Source organism: Brachyistius frenatus, unplaced genomic scaffold (assembly GCF_029030835.1).
Source record: "Brachyistius frenatus isolate BFR_SWC_R1_liver_20210118 unplaced genomic scaffold, ASM2903083v1 Contig_321, whole genome shotgun sequence".
Classification (NCBI taxonomy): domain Eukaryota; kingdom Metazoa; phylum Chordata; class Actinopteri; family Embiotocidae; genus Brachyistius; species Brachyistius frenatus.
This window is the reverse complement of record NW_027210920.1, coordinates 88,507-109,088: the sequence shown is the minus strand read 5'-3', so window position 1 is coordinate 109,088 and position 20,582 is coordinate 88,507. Positions and strand designations below refer to the sequence as shown.

Genomic DNA, 20,582 nt, shown 5'->3' with positions numbered 1-20,582 from the left:
GTGTGTGTGTGTGTGTGTGTGTGTGTGTGTGTGTGTGTGTGTGTGTGTGTGTGTGTGTGTGTGTACCTGAGGCGCTGGTGCTGCAGACCGGACAGCACCATGCCCAGCGCCAGCCCCGAGTGGAACTGGACCGCCTGGGAGTCGTCGGCGGTGGAGGAGCCCGGCAGACCGGCCTGCAGCGCCGAGACCACCTGAGGCAGACTGTCACGCTGCCACACCGTCAGAACCGGAACCAGCAGGGACAACGCCAGGCTGGCACAGGAGCGGGCGATGGCACTCGCCGTGTTCTCCCCGGAGTAGGAGCGCTGAGGAGGAGGAGGAGGAAGAAGAAGAAGAAGAGAAGGAGAAGGAGGAGGAAGAGGAGGGGGGGAAGGGGGAAGGAGGTGTCATGATGGGTTGTGGTCTGTTCTTCTGAGACGTGGACACGCTGTGATGTTTTGTGGAGGTGAGAGAGGAAGCCAGCAGACAGGTGTTCACGTCCTCAGGTATAAAACAACGTTATCAACACACCTACAGGAAGTAGACGAGGAACCAGAATCTGCTTTTACAGACAGGCAGCGCTCATCTCAACAACCCAACATCACATCTGATTCAGCAACATGTCTGTCTGCACTCTTCACATCTGTAGTCTCAATAAAGTAACTCGATGCCGCCTGCTGGTTGAACGGAGAACTGCAGTCCAAACAGGCTGCAGGTTCGAGGGTGAAAATCAACAAGTTCCACTTCTCACAGAAACGTGTGGAACTCAGGAAGTGATGACGATCAAGAGATGAAATCTGCACCAGTTACTCATCAGGGTTTTATCTTCCTGCTGTAGTCCGAGCTGAAGTCTCAGAACTTACTGATCTACTAGACAGAGGACTACCAGAGGAGTGTAAAAGTTAAGTCGGACCCGAACCAGGAGGTTGAAACTCACGTGCAGGAACCAGGGGAAGACCTGTCCTCTGGGTCTGTAGCTGCTGCTGCTGATGCTGAGCAGGGTGTCCAGCAACATGGACAACCAGCTGGCGGTGGGCACGAACTCTGGTCCCGCCTGCAGGGACAAATCACACCTGTGGATCTCTGCACACGCTGTCATCTCAATGTGGATTAACGGCTTGGATTTAAAAGGTGATGAAGGTCCACAGAACAAACCAACAACCCTCCCGTCAGTGTTCAGGAAGAAGTCTCACCCCGAGGCTGCCGTCGCCGTCGGCCGGCAGGTTGCTCTCATATTTAGCCAGGACTGCAGCCAGGCCGCTCAGAGCCAGGATGGAGTTCCCCTGAACGACGGGACTGTCCCTGAAGGCCACACAGAAGCATCCAGCAGTGAGACATGAGGCCACCGACTTCTGCTTTCATTCAAACACTGAACATCAACACATTCAACACTTCCGTCTCCTGTGGATCTGAACTCACTTGGTTGCCGCTCTGAGGACGTCGGCCAGCTGATCTCTGGCCCTGAGACGCAGGACAGGAGGCCGGTGGATGACGGGGAAGAAACAGAGGAACTGTCACCTTCTTCTTCTGCTGTGTTCTTTTGTTGCTCATATTTTGTGCTGATGAATATCTAAACATTCATCAGTCATCATAAAATCTGACTTTAGGTTGATTAAATCCTGTTTTTCCTTCCTTTGAGATAAATAAGCCGACGCAGTGAAAACTGCAGCGTCTCTGAAGAACTGTTCATACTTCTTTGGTACATTTATAAAACATTTAAACAGGTTTGTTTGTGTGTGTGTGTGTGTGTGTGTGTGTGTGTGTGTGTGTGTGTGTGTGTGTGTGTGTGTGTGTGTGTGTCACCACAGCCAGGCACAGTGCTGTTGGTACTGCAGCTCCTCTGAATTTTCTTTGCCGTGTTTCTGCTGCATTTCCAAATCAGCACGTCGACCCTGAACACAAATAAAAAGGCACTTTCAAAAAAAATGATTATATTCTATGCATATATACACATTTATTTTCTTTTTGTGTACTTATCTTTTTCCTTCCTGTATTCTTAAGCTGCTCTGATAACTAAATTTGTCACATCATGGAACGAAGGTCCAGACATATTACAAACCTCTCATGGATTCTAAAGCAGCTTAAATACGGGTGAAGTCATCAACATTTCCTTTCTATAATGTTGTTCAGGTCTGAAGCACAAACCTGCAGGACGGCGTGGAAGGCTCGGCTCATGAAGCCCCTCCAGGCCTGCGGCAGCAGGAGAGCACGGTGCCACTCGGAGGGCTGAATGTTCACCTGCACAACCAAACAAAACAGTGAAGGAGGAAGAACCGGCGCTACCTCATGAACCAGCACCGTACCTCATGAACCAGGACGGTACCTCATGAACGGTACCACATGAACCAGGACGGTACCTAATGAACCAGCACCGTACCTCATGAACCAGGACGGTACCTCATGAACCAGGACGGTACCTCATGAACCGTACCTCATGAACCAGGACGGTACCTCATGAACGGTACCTCATGAACCAGGACGGTACCTCATGAACCGGCACCGTACCTCATGAACCAGGACGGTACCTCATGAACCAGGACGGTACCTCATGAACCGGCACCGTACCTCATGAACCAGGACGGTACCTCATGAACCAGGACGGTACCTCATGAACCAGCACCGTACCTCATGAACCAGGACGGTACCTCAGGACGAACCAGTACCTCCATGAACCGGCACCGTACCTCATGAACCAGGACGGTACCTCATGAACCAGGACGGTACCTCATGAACGGTACCTCGTGAACCAGGACGGTACCTCATGAACCGGCACCGTACCTCATGAACCGGCACCGTACCTCATGAACCAGGACGGTACCTCATGAACCAGGACGGTACCTCATGAACCAGGACGGTACCTCATGAACCAGCGCCGTCAGTGTCTGCTGGAAGCTGCGGCTGCGGCTGACGAGGAAGCGATCGATCGGTCGGCCGTCTCGGTCCGTCTGCACCGGCAGCTCATAGCACAGCAGGAGTCCAGCTGCATCACACGGAGGAGGAGGAGAAAGAGGAGGAGGATCAGGAGCAGGAGGAGCAGGAAGAGGAGATATCAGATCATTGGAACGTTCCTGCTGACACATCAGATCGTTGGAACAGTAGAAATGACATCACCTGCCAGACCAGGCTTTAGGCCCGGCTGCTTGTTCTTCTCATACGTCCTCAGCATGAACGCTGGGATCCCTGCCACCGTCTTCCCCTGACCCGAGCGCAGACCGCCCCCCCTCAGGGCGCTGAAGTACACCCCCCGAGGCATCTGGCTCATCTCCTGCTTCACCAGCGACGTGAGGAAGAGCTCGAAGGCTGCAGCAAAAGAAGAAGAAGCAGCAGGAGGATGAGCGTCTGTGAGGAGGAGTCATCTACAGAGGAGAGGAGTGAACGATGTCATCTGATGACATCACAGGTGTGGTTTACCTGGCAGAACAGACGTGCAGGTGAGAGCCATCAACTTCATGTAAGATGAGCCGGGGATGGAGAGATCCTTCTCCTCTTCCTCCTTCTCCTCACTCTGGTCATCGTCATCCTCCTTTTCAGCGAGCTTTGAAGCTGGTCGGGCCTGAAGATCAATCAGATCAATCAGATCAGATCAATCAGATCAGATCGTGATTCTTTGCATCATGTGATCTTTGATATAAAAACAGCTACAGAAGGCTCTCTGTGTGTGTGTGTGTGTGTGTGTGTGTGTGTGTGTGTGTGTGTGTGTGTGTGTGTGTGTGTGTGTGTGTGTGTGTGTGTGTGTGTGTGTGTGTGTGTGTGTGTGTGTGTGTGTGTGTGTGTGTGTGTGTGTGTGCTTCTCTTACTGCATCAGGAAGCAGAGTTACGTTGTGGACCGCTTCAGGAAACTCTGACAGAGCCTTGTAGCCACAGCTGGCCACCTCTGGATCCTGTTAGAGAGGAGACAGCTGAGTCAGTGTTTTACACACACACACACACACACACACACACACACACACACACACACACACACACACACACACACACACACACACACACACACACACACACACACACACACACACACACACACACACACACACCTTGCTCACAGCGTAGCTCCAGAGGAAGCTGACCACCTCTTCTTTCAGTTTCTGAGGAAACAAACAGATAAAAAGAATCTTTTAGAGTTACAGAATTAAATTCTTCTTTTAATTGTTGTTAGAAAAGTAGAATTTTTCTGTGAACTCATCACTTTTAACATGACATATTACATAAACACAATTATTCATATTCTTGACATTATTACACTTTTACATGATGCATGCTGTTACATATTGTTTTTATTAATTCTTTATCAGAAAACATCTTTGTTGTATTTTGCTCCCTGTGTAGTTACTCATTCACTGAGCTTTATGCGCACCATCACAAACACACAACAATCACTCAAATATATAAATATAATAATTTTCTATACAGTAAAACAGATGTCATAAAGTCAGACATGTAGTTACTGTGTGTTTCCTGTGGGGGGCGGTATATTCACTGTTCCACTGGAGGATAAACTGCTCTGAATACATCTACTTGTTCTGTCCTGTAGTTTGGAGGCTTTTCGACTTCAGTATTTACAGTTTCTGCTACTTTAAATATTGTGCTTTAATTTATTTGACAACTTTTGTTACTTTGCTGATTCAGACTGATGCATAAAAAATAAAAAACTCGTTGGAGAGGAAACTTTATTTTACCACAAACTTCACAGCAGGATGTAAATTAATGTAAACAAACTCTGGTTCCCACCTTTACTAATAATGCATTAATGATCATTAGCTGATAAGAATCATTTATGAAATAATATATATAATCCTGAAATATTCTGCTAAATTATGGGTTTTATGTTTGGACTGTAAATCTACTTTTAAGCTTCGACTGTGCTCCAAACACATTAATGAATGAAATAAAGTACCTCGTAGTCCTCGGACTTGACGGTGAGCTGTGGAACCAGAGCCAGAAGCTCAGCGATGGTTTTAACCATCGCAGGACGGGAGTCGCAGCTCAGAACCGGCCCGAGAGTCCTCCACGTGGAGATCATGTCCACTACCTGGGAGACAACAAGAGTTCAGCACATTGACGTCCACACTTTAAGGTCCAGTCTGCTGCACGTTCAACCAACAGAAACTAAATATTCTGGGTTTCACTCTACAACGACCCAGAAAACGGCCCGCGGTCCCGTCCAACACCGACCTCTGCTCGACACAGTTCCTGGAGGCCCTGCAGGGCCAGAGAGGCCGGAGACGCCAGGTCGGATCGGCTGCACCGCTGCAGGGTGACGGAGACGGCAGACAACATGTCTCCTCCATGCTGGTAAGGCCTGACACACACACACACATGCACGCACGCACGCACGCACGCACAAACAGACACACACAGAGAGAGAGAGAGAGAGAGAGAGAGAGAGACACACCCACACAAGTCTGATCAGTATGTATTCTATTATATTAATTTATCCAGTTCACAGGTTGGAAAAAATAACAAATAACAATTAATAGTGTGTGTGTGTGTGTGTGTGTGTGTGTGTGTGTGTGTGTGTGTGTGTGTGTGTGTGTGTGTGTGTGTGTGTGTGTGTGTGTGTGTGTGTGTGTGTGTGTGTGTGTGTCTGACCTTTCCTTGCAGATGTCCCTGATACAGGCGGCCCTGGCCAGGACCTGCTCCCACTGGGTGTCCCTCCCCACCACCCCTGCCCCACCGCTGTCCTGTTGTCCCAGCAGTCGCTGCAGCTCCGGGTACACTCGGTCCTTCCAGGGAGGAAACAGGAAGTGTCAGAGCAGCTGTAAATCACATGATGATGATGATGATTGTTTATTACTACAGACCTGTTTCTTCCACAGAGCCGTCATGAGGCGCATCACCACCGCTCTCAGTTTGGGGGCGCTGGCGAGCATGTGGAGAGTCTGCAGCACCAAGGGGACACAGAGCTGCAGGATCGGAGCACAGAGAGACTCAGAGACTCAGAGACACAGAGACTCAGAGACTCATAGACACAGAGACACTCAGAGACACAGAGACACAGAGACACAGAGACACAGAGACACAGAGACTCAGAGACACAGAGACACAGAGACTCAGAGACTCATAGACACAGAGACACTCAGAGACTCAGAGACACAGAGACACAGAGACTCAGAGACTCAGAGACTCAGAGACAGAGACACAGAGACTCAGAGACACAGAGAGACTCAGAGACACAGAGACACAGAGACTCAGAGACACAGAGACTCATAGACACAGAGAGACTCAGAGACTCAGAGACACAGAGACTCAGAGACTCAGAGAGACTCAGAGACACAGAGACACAGAGACTCAGAGACTCAGACAGACAGAGACTCAGCGACTCAGAGACACAGAGACTCAGAGACACAGAGACTCAGAGACACAGAGACACAGAGACACAGAGACTCAGCGACTCAGAGACACAGAGACACAGAGACTCAGAGACACAGAGACACAGAGACAGGCCTTCGTCTCTACTCAGGCTATAATTCATATTTAAATAAGACTCACAAACATTCAGAGACGACCTGCGGTGGTTCGTACAGCATCATAGTAACGGAGGTCAGAGGTCATCCGTACCTTATGAGTGCCCATGTTCGGCAGGACGTTGAGCACAGCGTGAGCCAGGATGGGGTTCTTCTCGTGGGACAGTTTGAACAGCAGGACGGGGAGGATGGAGGGGACCTGGGGACACAGAGACACCTCAGCTCGTTTTCCTCTCGGAGGTCGGACTGTTGGCTCTGAAGCCTCGAGGCTGATTTGTATGAATAGACCTGACATGTCCTGTAACTATGAAGCGCCTCCAGCAGGTTGAGCTGTAGGGACAGATTCAGGATTTGATGGACATGTGACTCCGCCCACTTCCGTCTCCACGGAGGGAGTTGGAAGTTGGTGTGGAGCGAAGGACACATTTTCAGGGCTGAGGTTAAAAATAAGCCCTCGTCAGGGTCCTTGGACACACAGCAGCTCTGCAGAGAAACGTCTGTTCATTAACATAAAGCACTTACTGCTGCCCTGCACCTTGGCCGTTGCATAGCAACTACTTCACCTGCACGGCTTGAGAGTGAGAGGGAGGGGCGCCAGGGAACATTTCCTTCAAGTTGAATCCCTAAAATGTCTGTTGCTGATCCTAAACCATCAGCTTCAATCAATAAATGACATTCCTATAATAAATAATAACGACTGCATCTTCTGTGGTAACAAACAGCTCCTGCAGACCTGCGAGGTGTTTTCTCAGGTAGATGGAGGTGATGAGCTGCAGCGAGCAGGGACATCCAGTGGATTCAGATCTGCCAATAACCCTCGACCAACGCATCAAAGCAGCGCCGCAAGAGGCACTCTGGGAGCAATTAAGGCAGCGGGGGAATACTGGAGCCGGAGTAATGAGGAGCCGATAGCACTGTGTGATATTTCACATCATCTTCTGGAGCTGGCGACTCCGTTTACGGTCCCAGAGGATCCGGAGGGAGACTGTCAGCTTTAAACATCTGTACAGCTGCAGGCAGGTGAGGAGCTGTACACAGGCTGATGCTGCTGATTTCAAAGTCCGAACATCCGTAGTGCAGATATCTATCTTCTGTTAACAGGGTTCAAACTCCCTGACTTTCTCTAAAAGGCTGAAACTCCATCAGCTGTAATGAACAGAAAACAGGTTTCTGTTGAGCCGAGCAGAAACGGGCCTTATTTGACTTCACAGGTCGCCTGTCTGTCGCTCACAGATCCAGTTTTCTTCTCTGTGAATAAACATCTGGTAACTCGGCTGGTATCAGCGTTTCCACACCCACTCTGAAGGGCTGACCAATCAGAGAGCAGTGTCGGTGGTTAACCGCGTTTGTCCCGCCTCTCCTTCACTGCGATTGGACGACTGAATCACTGAACCTTATCAAGCTGCTGCTGTTCATTAAAGCTCTTAATAAATATTCTGCACTCAGGAAACAACTTTTTGGTAGCTGCAGCGGCAGCAGAGGGTCGGCCGGTTTTGGAGCATGCTGATTGGTTAAAATGAACCTGAGGTCTACGCCCAGTAGGATGGAGGGTGGACAGACCCAGATATTCAGTGAGATTGGGTTCTGGTCCACACGAGGCTGCCTCACTTTTCACTGCTTAAAGCTGCTGCACGATTATGATCTCACACAACGAGGCCTTAAAAACTGAAAGCTGATACGAAGCTGTGAGGATGAAGATGATGATGATGATGATGAAGATGATGATGATGTACCTGGCAGGGGTCGGCAGCAGCGACAGCCTGAGTGGCTTTCAGCGCCAGCTGGCAGACGTCCTCCTCGCCGGTGATGATGAGGTGGGTCACAATGAGGGTGAGGGAGGAGGGCAGGCGCTGGCTGGACGACAGGGCGGAGCTGACGGCCAGCAGCCAATCAGCGGCCGCCGCTGGATCGACGGCGACCGTATGGAGCGTAGACACGGCCACGCTGAGCTCACCGTACCAGGAGGTGAGAGGGAGAACCAGCGGAGGAGTGGGCTGAAGGAGGAGACGTGTTCAAGAATAAAATCAGAAAACATGATTTCACTTCATAACAATATAAAAACATTAAACTTAGGAAAGAGAACGAAGAGCAAACAACACCGAGATAACTGATGGACACATTTTATTCACTTTGGATTTGATGAGAGAAGTTGAATGGGAGTCTATGGAGCCGGAGGCTTTTTGGAGCCGACCTCTAGTGGCACTCGCTGGTATTGCAGCTGAAGACACTTCTGGATCAGAACCATTTTACAGACCTGAAGCTACAAACTCTTTTATATCCAGTCTATGGTTGATCCCAAATAAATATCTTTGTTGTCAGACTGCTTTTTCCATCTGAAATAACCACGTTAAATCTCTATGTGTTCTATTTCTATACCAGTGTTTGATTGGATTTAACTGATCTGTGTGAAGAGGAAGGCAGCATCACATCATCAGAGTCTACAGTTTGGAGGCAGGAGGAGGAGAGGTGTGGAGCAGCTACCTGTCGGGGTTCACCTGTCGGCCTGCTGATGCAGCGCAGCAGGCTGCTGGCCAGGCTGGTGTTGAGTCGGTGTGTTTTCGGGTCAGCCAGCGGCTCGGTGATATCGGAGCAGGAGAGGAGCTGCAGCACCGGCAGAACCAGGACTGGACTCAACCAGGGACACACTTCAGTCTGTTCGGGGGTTAAACTCAGTGCTGCAACAAGCAGGAACAGTAGAAATGGAGTCGTAGTGTTAATGAACCAACGTGGGAAAACTAGTTATTTATGACAATTCCATGTCTGTATTTGATTTATTGTGTGTAATTCTCTTTCTACATATTTGATTTCAGTGCTGCTGATTCACATTAAAAATCAGCCAATGAGAGAAACACAGGAAGGCTTTTATTGTGAAGAAGCTGCATGAAAAACGACATTGTTAGCACCGTTAACGACGCTCCTAAGAACATGTCCGGATTCTGCTCATTCTGTAGCAGCTGATTTTACAGGCTGTGAGCAGCGGCGGCGGCGAGCTGGTGGACGAAGAGCTGCAGGCGTGTGCAGCATGAAATCAGACGGCGGTGTCGATTATTTTTCTTTTAAAAAACAGGACTTCATTTAGAAAAGTCTGGACAGGTAGACATGAAAACTACCGACTGAAGACATCATCCAGAAACTACATGATGATGATGACAGAAATGAAATGTGATGAAGGAGTCAGTGAGGGGGAGGGGGGGATGCCCGGCCTTGGGTTTGTTTCCTTCTGCAGGACTTTGATCGGTTCAGAGCCAAATTAATTTAAAATCGCTTCATCTGCACGTCCGAATGAATTTGTGGTGAGCAGAGAGTCTGAGCGTGACTCGACTGAGATGCACGGACCTCCTCTCTGGAGAGCAGAAGACCAGAACAGGGTTGCGATCCTGGTTCTGACCTCTTCAGTTACCTTCTACAACCCTTTTGCACATAAATCAGAGTGTAGAAACAACGTTTGTGGTGCTGCAGGTTTAGTTTTACCCAGACGGAGCAGGCTGGTCTGCTGAGCTGCAGGAGCCTCCAGCAGGAGCAGAGCCACGCCCACCATCAGCTCCTCCACCGGCAGCTCCTACCAAACACACACAGCTTCGGTCAGCAGACAGGCTTCATACACCATATCCGTTCTGATCTCAATCTTCTGGACCTCGATGAGTCACCTGATGGCTCACGAGCAGCAGCTGCTGCATTAAGCTGAGGAGCGGTCGGCAGTCTCCGTTTAACTGGAGGCAGCGCTGACAGGCACACAGCAGCTGCAGCAGCAGCTCGGCCCTCTCGGCCCTCCAGGACTCTCCGGAGGCCCCGAGAGCTCGAAGCAGAGCGTCCACAAACCCACACAGCTCCAGAACCGCCTCCACGCCGTCCACCTGCAGACACAGACGGGCCAACGGATCTTTACTGGACCGCATATTCACCTCACAACATCCTGTGGACAAATATATCCACGCTATCTGAGCCCAAATTTATTTGTTTGACCATCAGAAAGATTTAATACCAAACATGACAAAGAGAAGCAGGAAGTCTTCACATTTAAAAAGTAAGAACCATCAGATGTTTGGTATTTTTATTATTATTATCAGAATAGTTTCCGATTCATTTTCAGTCAGACAATTTGAAAAATAAACAAAATATTGCACCTGTGATACTAAATTAAATAATGTAAACACAGTTGCATATTGATTAAAAATCTAAGCACATTTAACTTCTAATGTCCCGTTTGTGTCTTAATATCTTTGATTATCAATAATAAAATATCATCCATAATTGTTCAATTTTATAAAATAGCTGACTGAGACCAAAAAGCACTTCTGACTTTAAAAAAATATGTTTGTAGCTAAAAACTACATAATAATAGTTATATATTTGACTAATGTCAGCTACATAACTCGAGTCACCTGCATGTGTGGAACCAGCTGACAGAGGCAGAGCAGCAGGCACTCAGACGCCGGGGAGGTCTTCTCCGGGTCGGTGCTGTGCGGCGCCGACCCGGCTGCTGGCTGCAGGGGCAGCAGCACCCTGAGGAGGGCGTGTCGGAGGAGGGCGTGTTGCGGCTGCCTCGGAGGTTCACAGTACAGGAAGCGCAGGAAGGGAGCCAGCATGGACACATACGCCGCTTCATTTCTGCACAGAGACAGCAAATCAGAACCGCAGAGTCCGACTCCAACTCAGAGACGGGTTGGTTCATATCAGTTCAGCTAAAACGTCCTCAGACTAAACAAGAAGTGTGATTGGAGGAACGTGCACACATCAATCATTCCTGCCTAACAACAGCTGATGAGTCTTCACAGCCTTTAAGGGTCATGCAGTAAAAGGGGTTGAGTGATTGGATGGTGCGTTCAAGGCCCGTGTGGCGGCCGTGCTCGCCTGTCAGCAGCCTGTCGGATGAAGTCATCGATCTCCAGCAGCAGCGCCGGCCAGCAGTCGGCCCGGTTCTCCAGGGCGCTGATGAACGGGTGGGGGCTGCTCCTGCAACACAAACAGAACCAAGCACAGCTCGTGTTCACAGATCCAGTAATCCAGGTTCTGATCTGGATTCTGGTTCCACAGAGACCTGATCTCAGTGTCATGGAGTCCTCTTCCTGTCCTCCTCCTGTCCTCCACTGTCCTCCACTGTCCTCCTCCTGTCTTCCACCTGTCCTCCTCCTGTCCTCTTCCTGCCCTCCACACAACACTCTGCCTCCTGTCCTCCTCCTGTCCTCCACCTGTCCTCCTCCTGCCCTCCACACAACACTCCGCCTCCTGTCCTCCTCCTGTCCTCCACCTGTCCTCCTCCTGCTCCTGCCCTCCCTCCACACAACACTCCGCCTCCTGTCCTCCTCCTGTCCTCCACCTGTCCTCCTCCTGTCCTCCTCCTGTCCTCCTCCTGTCCTCCACACAACACTCCGCCTCCTGTCCTCCTCCTGTCCTCCACCTGCCCTCCTCCTGTCCTCCACCTGTCCTCCTCCTGTCCTCCACCTGTCCTCCTCCTGTCCTCCTCCTGTCCTCCTCCTGTCCTCCACACAACACTCTGCCTCCATTCATCCTGAACTTGCAGATGCATTAGCATGAGACTAAACACTGGGGTCAAATCCTGAAGTGTGTGTGTCGTTGAGCTTGAGGCCCACAGAGGACCAGAGGTTAACACAACAGGGCTGGTGTGTGTGTGTGTGTGTGTGTGTGTGTGTGTGTGTGTGTGTGTGTGTGTGTGTGTGTGTGTGTGTGTGTGTGTGTGTGTGTGTGTGTGTGTGTGTGTGTGTGTGTGTGTGTTCCATCAATCATTGTGTCTCCATGTTGAGGAAGTAGGTTCACTGATGGAGCGTGTCTGTGACCGGCTGTGACCCCCCCCCCCCCCTCTGTGTGTCTTGTCTTCACAAGGTCTAATCTGTCTAGCCATCTCTTCTCCGACCCCCCCCCTCCCCCCAGGTTCCCCGTGGCCGTCGCCTCATCTTCTCTACAGCTCCCATCCATCAGCCCACAGCAGCACAAAGGAAGAAGACCAAGACTCCAAGTTCACCGTTAAATTGGAGCGCCGGCGGACGGAGCAGGTAACACCCGTCTAACACCCGTCTAACACCCGTCTAACACCCGTCTAACACCCGTCTAACACCCGTCTAACACCCGTCTGCAGCAACACCTTGCTTCCTCCGACGACTACAGCTTTCTCCTCTCTGAGGGGACGTCTGGCCTCAACCTCTGGGCCAGTTTACATTATGAACATTATCCTTTACTTAAATCTTTCAGAAGAACACTCCTCCATGTTCAACAGACCTCATTTTACATGGTCTGATTTCTTAGATTGAGATTTAGATTCAAATTTAAGGGACACACACGTACAAAGAGATATCGGTCCTCATATTTGCTGTGACTGACACTGCTCATCATGCTAACTACCCAGACACAAACCAAATTACAAGGACCAATGAAACAGGATCCATGAAAGGGCTTCATCCCTCCCCATCTCCTTCAGAATACGTGTTTCCGTATGAATGTTCAGATCACCAGTCGACAGTAGAGGAGCTGACAGGCCAGATGAAATGAGTGTGTGGGAAAGCCTGCAGGGGGCGTTGAGGACAGACAGGACCAGCATCACATGAGAAAGGAGGACGGAGCCTCGGTCCCGCTGGGGGCTGAAGGGCTCGGAGCCTCGGTGGCAGATTGCACGGGGCCGCCGAGAGCAGACGGTCAACAATGGGCACCAGTGTGCATCCTCCATTAATCCCGCAGCATTTACAGTCACCCAGCGGTGCCAGGCCGGACGACCAATGGCGGGCCAGACTGCCCGGCCAATGACGCCACCCTGCTGCCCTCAACACATTCATCTTCCCACCGGGGAGGGTCGGCCGCCAGACAAGACGCAGACAGAAGAGACAGGGATGAAGACGGAGCGAGAGCGAGGGACAATGGAAAGGAAGGAATACAGGAGGCGGAGATAGAGATGTGGAAGAGGAGAAGGAGAGAGGGAGAAATGTTTTTTTAAAAAAGGAGGTGAGGGTATAAGAGATAAAGAGAGAAACACGAGGACACGAGGAGGAAGGGAGAAAGAAAAAGGACAAAGCAGCTCAGTCTTTTTATCACCCGCTGTAACTGATTAAGGAGGCAGAGGTACCGATCTAATACTGGAGGAGGAGGAGAAAGGGAGGATGAAGAGGAGGAGGAGGACAAGGAAGAGAAGGAGGAAAAGGAGAAAGGGAGGATGAAGAGGAGGAAGAGGTGGAGGGGGAGGAAGAGGAGGAGGAGAAAGGGAGGATGAAGAGGAGGAGGAGGAGGACGAGGAAGAGAAGGAGGAGGAGGATGAAGAGGAGGAGAAGGAGGAGGGGGAGGAAGAGGAGAAGGGTCATGATTTAGTTTTTTTCTTTCTTTCTTTTGGCTCTTGTGGGATTCCCTAATCATTTCTATAGCTGCCTTTATTTTTAGTCACCCAGATGTTCCCAGATCTGACAAATTAAGTTGGTGAGTAAAATATAATCATTACTGACAGGAATGATGAAAAATAAAGAAACAAAGGTGTAAAATAACTAGAAATGTTCTTTTCTGGGGTTCCCCAGGGATCTATTGTGGGTCCCCATTTTATTTACTGTATACATGCTATTGAAACTGGAAGTCATTATAAAGCACGGTGCCACAGGTATGTCATTCATACCCATTGTTCACCAGGTATTAACTGGTCCTCGTTACTAATGGTTACCCTCTGAAACCAGATGTACGTCTACCGTGACTCTGGATGAGTGAGACGGACTCACCTGATGGAATAAGGACAGGTGAAGGGGGTTTCTTGGTCTCTCTGGTCGGCCTGTATCTGCAGCAGCCGTCTGATGACTTTGATCAGCCCCTGGATGTTTCTGTTCATAGCGAGAGCACAGAGGAGGTCAGAAAAACTCACGACTCCTGCTCAGGGCTGTTCAGAGAAACAGTGAAGGTTGTGTGGTTCTTATGTGACGGCCTCCGTTTCATATCCATGTGCTAAACCTTCACAATAAAATAAGAAAACGCCTGTTTGTGGTTTTACAGATAGTTATGGACGACAGTTCATCCATGTGTCTGTAGCTACAGTGCGGGTTGCCAGATAAGGTCAGTACCTGCAAGTTTGGGGGTTTGGACCTACTGCTACTAAACCTGGCAACCTTACTGTCAGGACACGACTCCAGGAAGCTGCAGGAAAGATCTCACATGTGGTTAAATGTTTTTTTTCCAGCTGATCCGCTCTGCTCAGTCTTCATGCTAAACTAAGATAAACACATCAGTGTGTGTGTGTGTGTGTGTGTGTGTGTGTGTGTGTGTGTGTGTGTGTGTGTGTGTGTGTGTGTGTGTGTGTGTGTGTGTGTGTGTGTGTGTGTGTGTGTGTGTGTGTGTGTGTGTACCCAGCAGAAGGCAGCAGGTTGAGGACACTGTTGAGGATGTAGTGCAGGTCTGCGTGGTGCTGATCCACCAGCAGCACCACGGCATCGCAGCAGGCTGAACGCACCAGAGCGCCGTCAGCGCAGCACTGCTGCCACAGAGCCTCCAACGCAGGGCCCTGACACACAACAACACACAACACACAACAACACACAACACACAACAATACACAACACACAACACACAACAATACACAACACACAACAACGTACACACATTCAGGCCAGATTCAAACATAAACCCAACCCAGACCCAACTCCTACTGTGTTACGTCCTGTTTTAAAAATGCTGATTCAACAGGAAATACTTGAGTAAATTAACTACTTTTATTACAGAGTCTTTCAGCCACGATAACAACACGAGTGTGAAGGAGCTCACCTGAGCTGTGGACTCACTGATTGGACCATTTGACCCTTTTTCCTTCAGCACAGCAGCAACAAGATGTCTCACCGTCTGGAAAACAGAAACAGACACAAACGTACGTCAGACGACTCGAATGTGGTTGTAAACAGTTTCTAGATTGTTCTGATCAGATTCATTTTAAAACAACACACGGCAGGTCAGGAAAAAAGGGATTTGATCATTTACCTGATTAAATAAAGGTTAAATGAGCCATCATAACTCAACAAGAACCCCAAACACAAACCAATGAAATGCTCCAGACACGGTGTTGGTTGGTCCACCTGGGAACACCTGAGAACACCTGAGAACAGCTGGGAACACCTGGAAACACCTGGGAACACCTGGGAACACCTGAGAACACCTGAAAACATCTGGGAACACCTGGAAACACCTGAGAACATCTGGGAACACCTGGGAACACATGAGAACACCTGAGAACACCTGAGAACACCTGGGAACACATGAGAACACCTGAGAACACCTGAGAACACCTGGGAACACCTGGAAACACCTGGGAACACCCGAGAACACCTGAGAACACCTGGGAACACCTGGGAACACCTGAGAACACCTGGGAACACCTGGGAACACCTGAGAACACCTGGGAACACCTGGGAACACCTGAGAACACCTAGGAACACCTGAGAACACCTGGGAACACCTGAGAACACCTGAGAACACCTGAGAACACCTGGGAACACCTGGGAACACCTGAGAACACCTGGGAACACCTGGGAACACCTGAGAACACCTAGGAACACCTGAGAACACCTGGGAACACCTGAGAACACCTGAGAACACCTGAGAACACCTGGGAACACCTGAGAACACCTAGGAACACCTGAGAACACCTGGGAACACCTGAGAACACCTAGGAACACCTGAGAACACCTGGGAACACCTGGGAACACCTGAGAACACCTGGGAACACCTGAGAACACCTGAGAACACCTGAGAACACCTGGGAACACCTGAGAACACCTGGGAACACCTGGGAACACCTGAGAACACCTGAGAACACCTGGGAACACCTGGGAACACCTGTCTTCATCTGTTCCTGGTTACCACCAGGCTGCTCATTCAGCGGCTGACATGACAAACAAGCCTGTGACTCTGTGAATCCTTTTGTTCCTGATGTCCCTCGAGGTGTTACTTTATCAGAGCACAGATGAGCCTGCCGCCCTCCCTGACCTCTGACCCCTGAGGTGCGGTCCCGTCTGATGCTTCTATACGTTTTCTGGCCATGAGTGTATCTCTGAAACCATCCTACCTGTGGAGGTATTGTAGAACACCAGTCCAGCAGCTTACCTGGGCCTGAATGACGGGGCTGGGAAAATCAAACCGGGACTTCAAACTCTCCGTCATGGCTGCAGGTTCCACCTGAGAGCAGAAGGAACCTCCATCAGAACAATGCAACACAAGAGAACGTTGAGAGCTTGTGATCCCTCCTGCTGAACTCAACCAGATCACGTATCAGCAGCGGTGAAACAACAGCTGAGCGATGCAGCCACCTGTCGCTTCACAGCCCCGATGGGAGAGGCGCTGCTTGGAGGCATTCAGGGACACCGGCCCTTCGAAACCTGATCCCCAGCAGCGTTATCAAATTATTGGCCTGCAGCCATTACATAATTTTGCGTTAATTATTCACAAGTCATTAGTGTACCACCGCACTCAAAAACTGTCCGGTTGCTAAGCAGACGTCGGGCTCGGCCGTCCAGGTGACCGTCGGCTGTCTGGGGCCTGAACGCACCGCTGCTCACCGGCTCCTCCAGGTCCACGTCAGGCTGTTAGCAGCTGGTCTACTTATTCTTTTTCTATGTTGGCTGAAATATGTGTCTAAAATAAATTGTACACACGATGTGATTTTCTTGTTTATTTTAAATGTAAATCACTCAAATAGCCAATCTTGGAAACTGAACTCATTCTTACAACTAAAGATTTAATATTTATTATTATATCATATTTTATATAAACTGGTGTTGTTTTATAGACAACATTCAACACTTCTGTTGTTCCACTAAAAATAAAACTATATTTGAGGTCAAAACTGGTGTCCTGTAGAATAAATGAAGTGCTTCCTACTGTCGGCTGATTATTTGAGTCTTTTACAAACAAAAGGGCTTATAAAATAAAGGTCTTATAGAGTTTTTGGTTTAAATGTATGGATTTGATTTCCTGACTAAGCTCCGCAATAGATTGGCAATATCTGATGGTAAATTTTACATTTCTGTTTGGATCACACAAACGAGCTTCGAGGTGTTGGTGGAGGTATTTCTGAACTTTGGACCGAGGCTAGCGGTTTCCCTCTGCTTCCAGTCTTTATGCTGAGCTAGGCTAAACATATCCTGACTCTATCCATGAGATTGAACATCCATCTTCTTATCTGACTTGTAGCGAGAGAACATTTTTATTTTAACCGAAAAAGGGGGCCAACACCTCGTTTCCACAAATGTTGGGACGCTGTGTAAAATGTAAATAACAGAATGTGATGATTTGCAAATCATGTAAACTCATATTTAATTAAACAAATAACTTTATTGTTTCATTAAAAATGTGTTCATTTTGAATTTGATGCCAGCAACATGTTTCAAAAAAGTTTGGATGGGTTCAACAAAAGACTGGAAAAGTTGCATAACAGGTGAGCTGAACCACAGAAAACAATCTGCTGTCAGACTTCAGCTTCCTTTTATTCTCACCAGGTTAATAATGTGAGACCAAACACAAAATAAGAGCATCATGTCAGCCAGTATGTAACTAATGCACTCCAATACATAGATAAAAGAAAATATTACATTATGAATTCTGGCATTTTTTTTTTCCATAGATATTTTTTGGATGTGTGCGTATGTGTTTGCTTCAGATACAAACTTCTGCTCCACTAGCGGTAAAAAATACGACACTTTCCATCAACAACAACTTTTGATAATTGATTAGGCCCTTAATGAAGATTGGCTGTCCATCAGCTGTATATGATAATAAACAAGAAACCCAGAAATAGTCACTCTACTACGACGACATGATGTCAGGTTAGAAAACACTGAAACAGAATTTTGACATTTCTGCCTGAAAACTGTTTTAAATATTCGACATTATCGGACTAACTGCTGTTTAAAGTTCAGACGCGAGACGTCACGTCAGAACGACCAATCAGGAATATTTATTTTCCTTTTCCTGCAGTTTCTTCTGCTTAAACATCATCTGTAAACAGACATATTGGTCTAACGGTACTTTAAACACAGGCAATATGACCCCACCCCCCTCCCCCTCCCTCCCCGTTATCTCCCTAATAAGCCAGCCTGTTCTACGCTGTCCACCTCCACCACTCTCCCACTGCGTTCAGCTTCACCACATTGACAGGTAAGAGAGCAGCGCCTGTGAACACAGCTGGACTTCAGACACTCACTTACTGCTGTTTAATCAGTCCGTATGGAAACGACATACACAGCTCATCATGTTTATATTCAGGATTCTTAAGCTTGAAAATGTGTGAATGATTTTAAGGAGAAGCTTTTCCAAAGACAAAGTACAATCGTCCCTGTTTGCTGTGTTTTAGTTGACGTCTGTATTATTTCAATGTGGCTTCTTCAGTAGTTGAAACGCTGTCGTGACGGTGATCAGCTGAACCTTTAAAAAGTTTGTACAACAACGGTTCCAGCGGTTTCTGCAGCATATTTACCTTCCAGCCAAACAATATAGGCGGGCCGGTACTGCTAGGTCTGCAGTAGCAATACAAGCGAGGACAAAGCCGGAGCAGGGTTGTGCCAACAGCGCTTTAGAAATGACTCCGCTGAGGCTTTACTGGGTGAAACCGCACATGCTGGACGGCCACATGGGATTTCTGAGGGCTGTCAGCTGCAGGCCGAGATCACAGCCACATGACCGGCCTTCAGCAGCTCACAGCTGCTGTCAATACAACTGATCAGCTTCACTAATAACTCATCACTTTATTAGGTACAGCTTTCTGGAAGCTTTGTTCATCATTATGTTATCAATGAATCTGTCAGCTCATTAACTATAATAATGGATTTAATAATCAATTAATTGTTTTTGTTGTTTATGAAGGTAAAGTGTTAATATTCTCTCTAATGGTTGTTTTAAAGCGACAAGACATCTCGGGTTCATTATTATTATTATTTAACATATAATTTAAGGGTTATAGTCGATAACAGGGACAATAATTCTGGTTGGAATTTTTAAGCATAATTTTTTGGGATATATTTTTCAAACAAACATGGTTGAGTTTCACCTCAGATCTGAAACCTGCTGCTTCATTATGAACTGAATATTTCTGGGTTTTTAACCGAGTGAAAGTTCATCTGTGACATTTTGGCTGCATGGAGGAATATTTTCATGCATGTTGGCGTCATGATATAAACTCCTGTTTGTGTTTCAGACTGATCAGCAGCTGGTTGGTTTTAATTACTCCTCCAGGAATGAACTCAGTGTGTTTACAGGGAAACCTCTCAGCAATATTAATCAAATAACAGCTGATAATGAAAATAGGAATTGGCAGCTTTTTTTTTTTTAATTGTAATTTTTTATCATCTTCCATATGATATTATAATACACAATCCAGATGTACACCGTCCAACACCAGATGTCTCACTTTGGTTGAACTGAACTCGTGCAGCACAACAACTTCTAAACAAAACGAACTGGTCACAACAGTTCAACAACTACGAACTGAGCTTTATGGGTTCAGAAGAGCCTCCAGACATCATCTTCACCAGCAGGCAGAGCTTTTAATAGACCATCTGATATTTACAAAGTTAGTCGATGATGAACTATGAAAGTTCATGTTTCATGCGGCCTTACTTCCACACATGAGACTCCACTTCAACAGCCAGATGTTTGTCTCGTCCTTTAAACCACGCCGTTTGCCTCAGTCCACCTCCACCCACTTCAACATGCTCCCGGTGTCTCTGAGTATGGGACCATCTTCACATAAAACGGAGGTGAAGTTAAAGTTGACCGATTTTTCAGCGGACTTCGCTCGTGCTGATGCTGGGGAGCGTTTTCTGCAAATCCGGACTAGTTCGGCGCAAACATTACGTCACCACACCCGGAGTTACTAATGCTACTAATGATCGTAAATGGACATTTAAAATGTTAATTCAGCTGAAATCAGGTTAGTGATGATCATAGCAGGCTAGCAGTAGCTCTGAAGCTAATGCTAACTTTATTCAACAGGCGGTGGGCTCGTTATAATAGTTACAGGTACACTGCACGTGCTCCTGCAGCAGGTTGGCCGACATGTGAAGAATCCCACTTTACATTTATTACATGTTTCACATGTTTCCGGGCAAAGTTTACCTTCAAATGCAGCCTCCTCCAACCGGCATGGAGCTACGGCGAGTACCGAGGACCAAACCTGAC

The 20,582-nt window shown here is 48.2% G+C and overlaps 1 protein-coding gene across 3 annotated transcripts in view; it reads right to left on the bottom strand.

The window, feature by feature from the left end:
• focad (focadhesin) overlaps positions 1-20,582 on the bottom strand; it is a 27,211-nt gene extending 6,629 nt beyond the window's left edge. For 2 of the 3 annotated variants that reach the window (XM_069723216.1, XM_069723219.1), the window contains exons 1-27: positions 20,520-20,582; positions 16,515-16,586; positions 15,183-15,257; positions 14,768-14,922; positions 14,150-14,248; positions 11,295-11,396; positions 10,826-11,051; positions 10,091-10,297; positions 9,915-10,002; positions 8,925-9,118; positions 8,177-8,437; positions 6,538-6,642; positions 5,781-5,882; positions 5,569-5,702; positions 5,152-5,278; positions 4,874-5,008; positions 4,014-4,064; positions 3,777-3,860; positions 3,391-3,532; positions 3,091-3,279; positions 2,838-2,959; positions 2,125-2,217; positions 1,783-1,871; positions 1,399-1,440; positions 1,173-1,281; positions 917-1,033; positions 67-305 (exon numbers count right to left, since the gene is read on the bottom strand). In XM_069723216.1, coding sequence (XP_069579317.1) covers positions 67-305; positions 917-1,033; positions 1,173-1,281; positions 1,399-1,440; positions 1,783-1,871; positions 2,125-2,217; positions 2,838-2,959; positions 3,091-3,279; positions 3,391-3,532; positions 3,777-3,860; positions 4,014-4,064; positions 4,874-5,008; positions 5,152-5,278; positions 5,569-5,702; positions 5,781-5,882; positions 6,538-6,642; positions 8,177-8,437; positions 8,925-9,118; positions 9,915-10,002; positions 10,091-10,297; positions 10,826-11,051; positions 11,295-11,396; positions 14,150-14,248; positions 14,768-14,922; positions 15,183-15,257; positions 16,515-16,571 — 3,344 coding nt within the window. In that variant the 5' untranslated portion in view covers positions 16,572-16,586; positions 20,520-20,582. Of the gene's footprint in view, positions 1-66; positions 306-916; positions 1,034-1,172; positions 1,282-1,398; positions 1,441-1,782; positions 1,872-2,124; positions 2,218-2,837; positions 2,960-3,090; positions 3,280-3,390; positions 3,533-3,776; positions 3,861-4,013; positions 4,065-4,873; positions 5,009-5,151; positions 5,279-5,568; positions 5,703-5,780; positions 5,883-6,537; positions 6,643-8,176; positions 8,438-8,924; positions 9,119-9,914; positions 10,003-10,090; positions 10,298-10,825; positions 11,052-11,294; positions 11,397-14,149; positions 14,249-14,767; positions 14,923-15,182; positions 15,258-16,514; positions 16,587-20,021; positions 20,186-20,519 lie in introns of those variants that run through there. The other variant, XM_069723218.1, reaches the window with a different exon arrangement.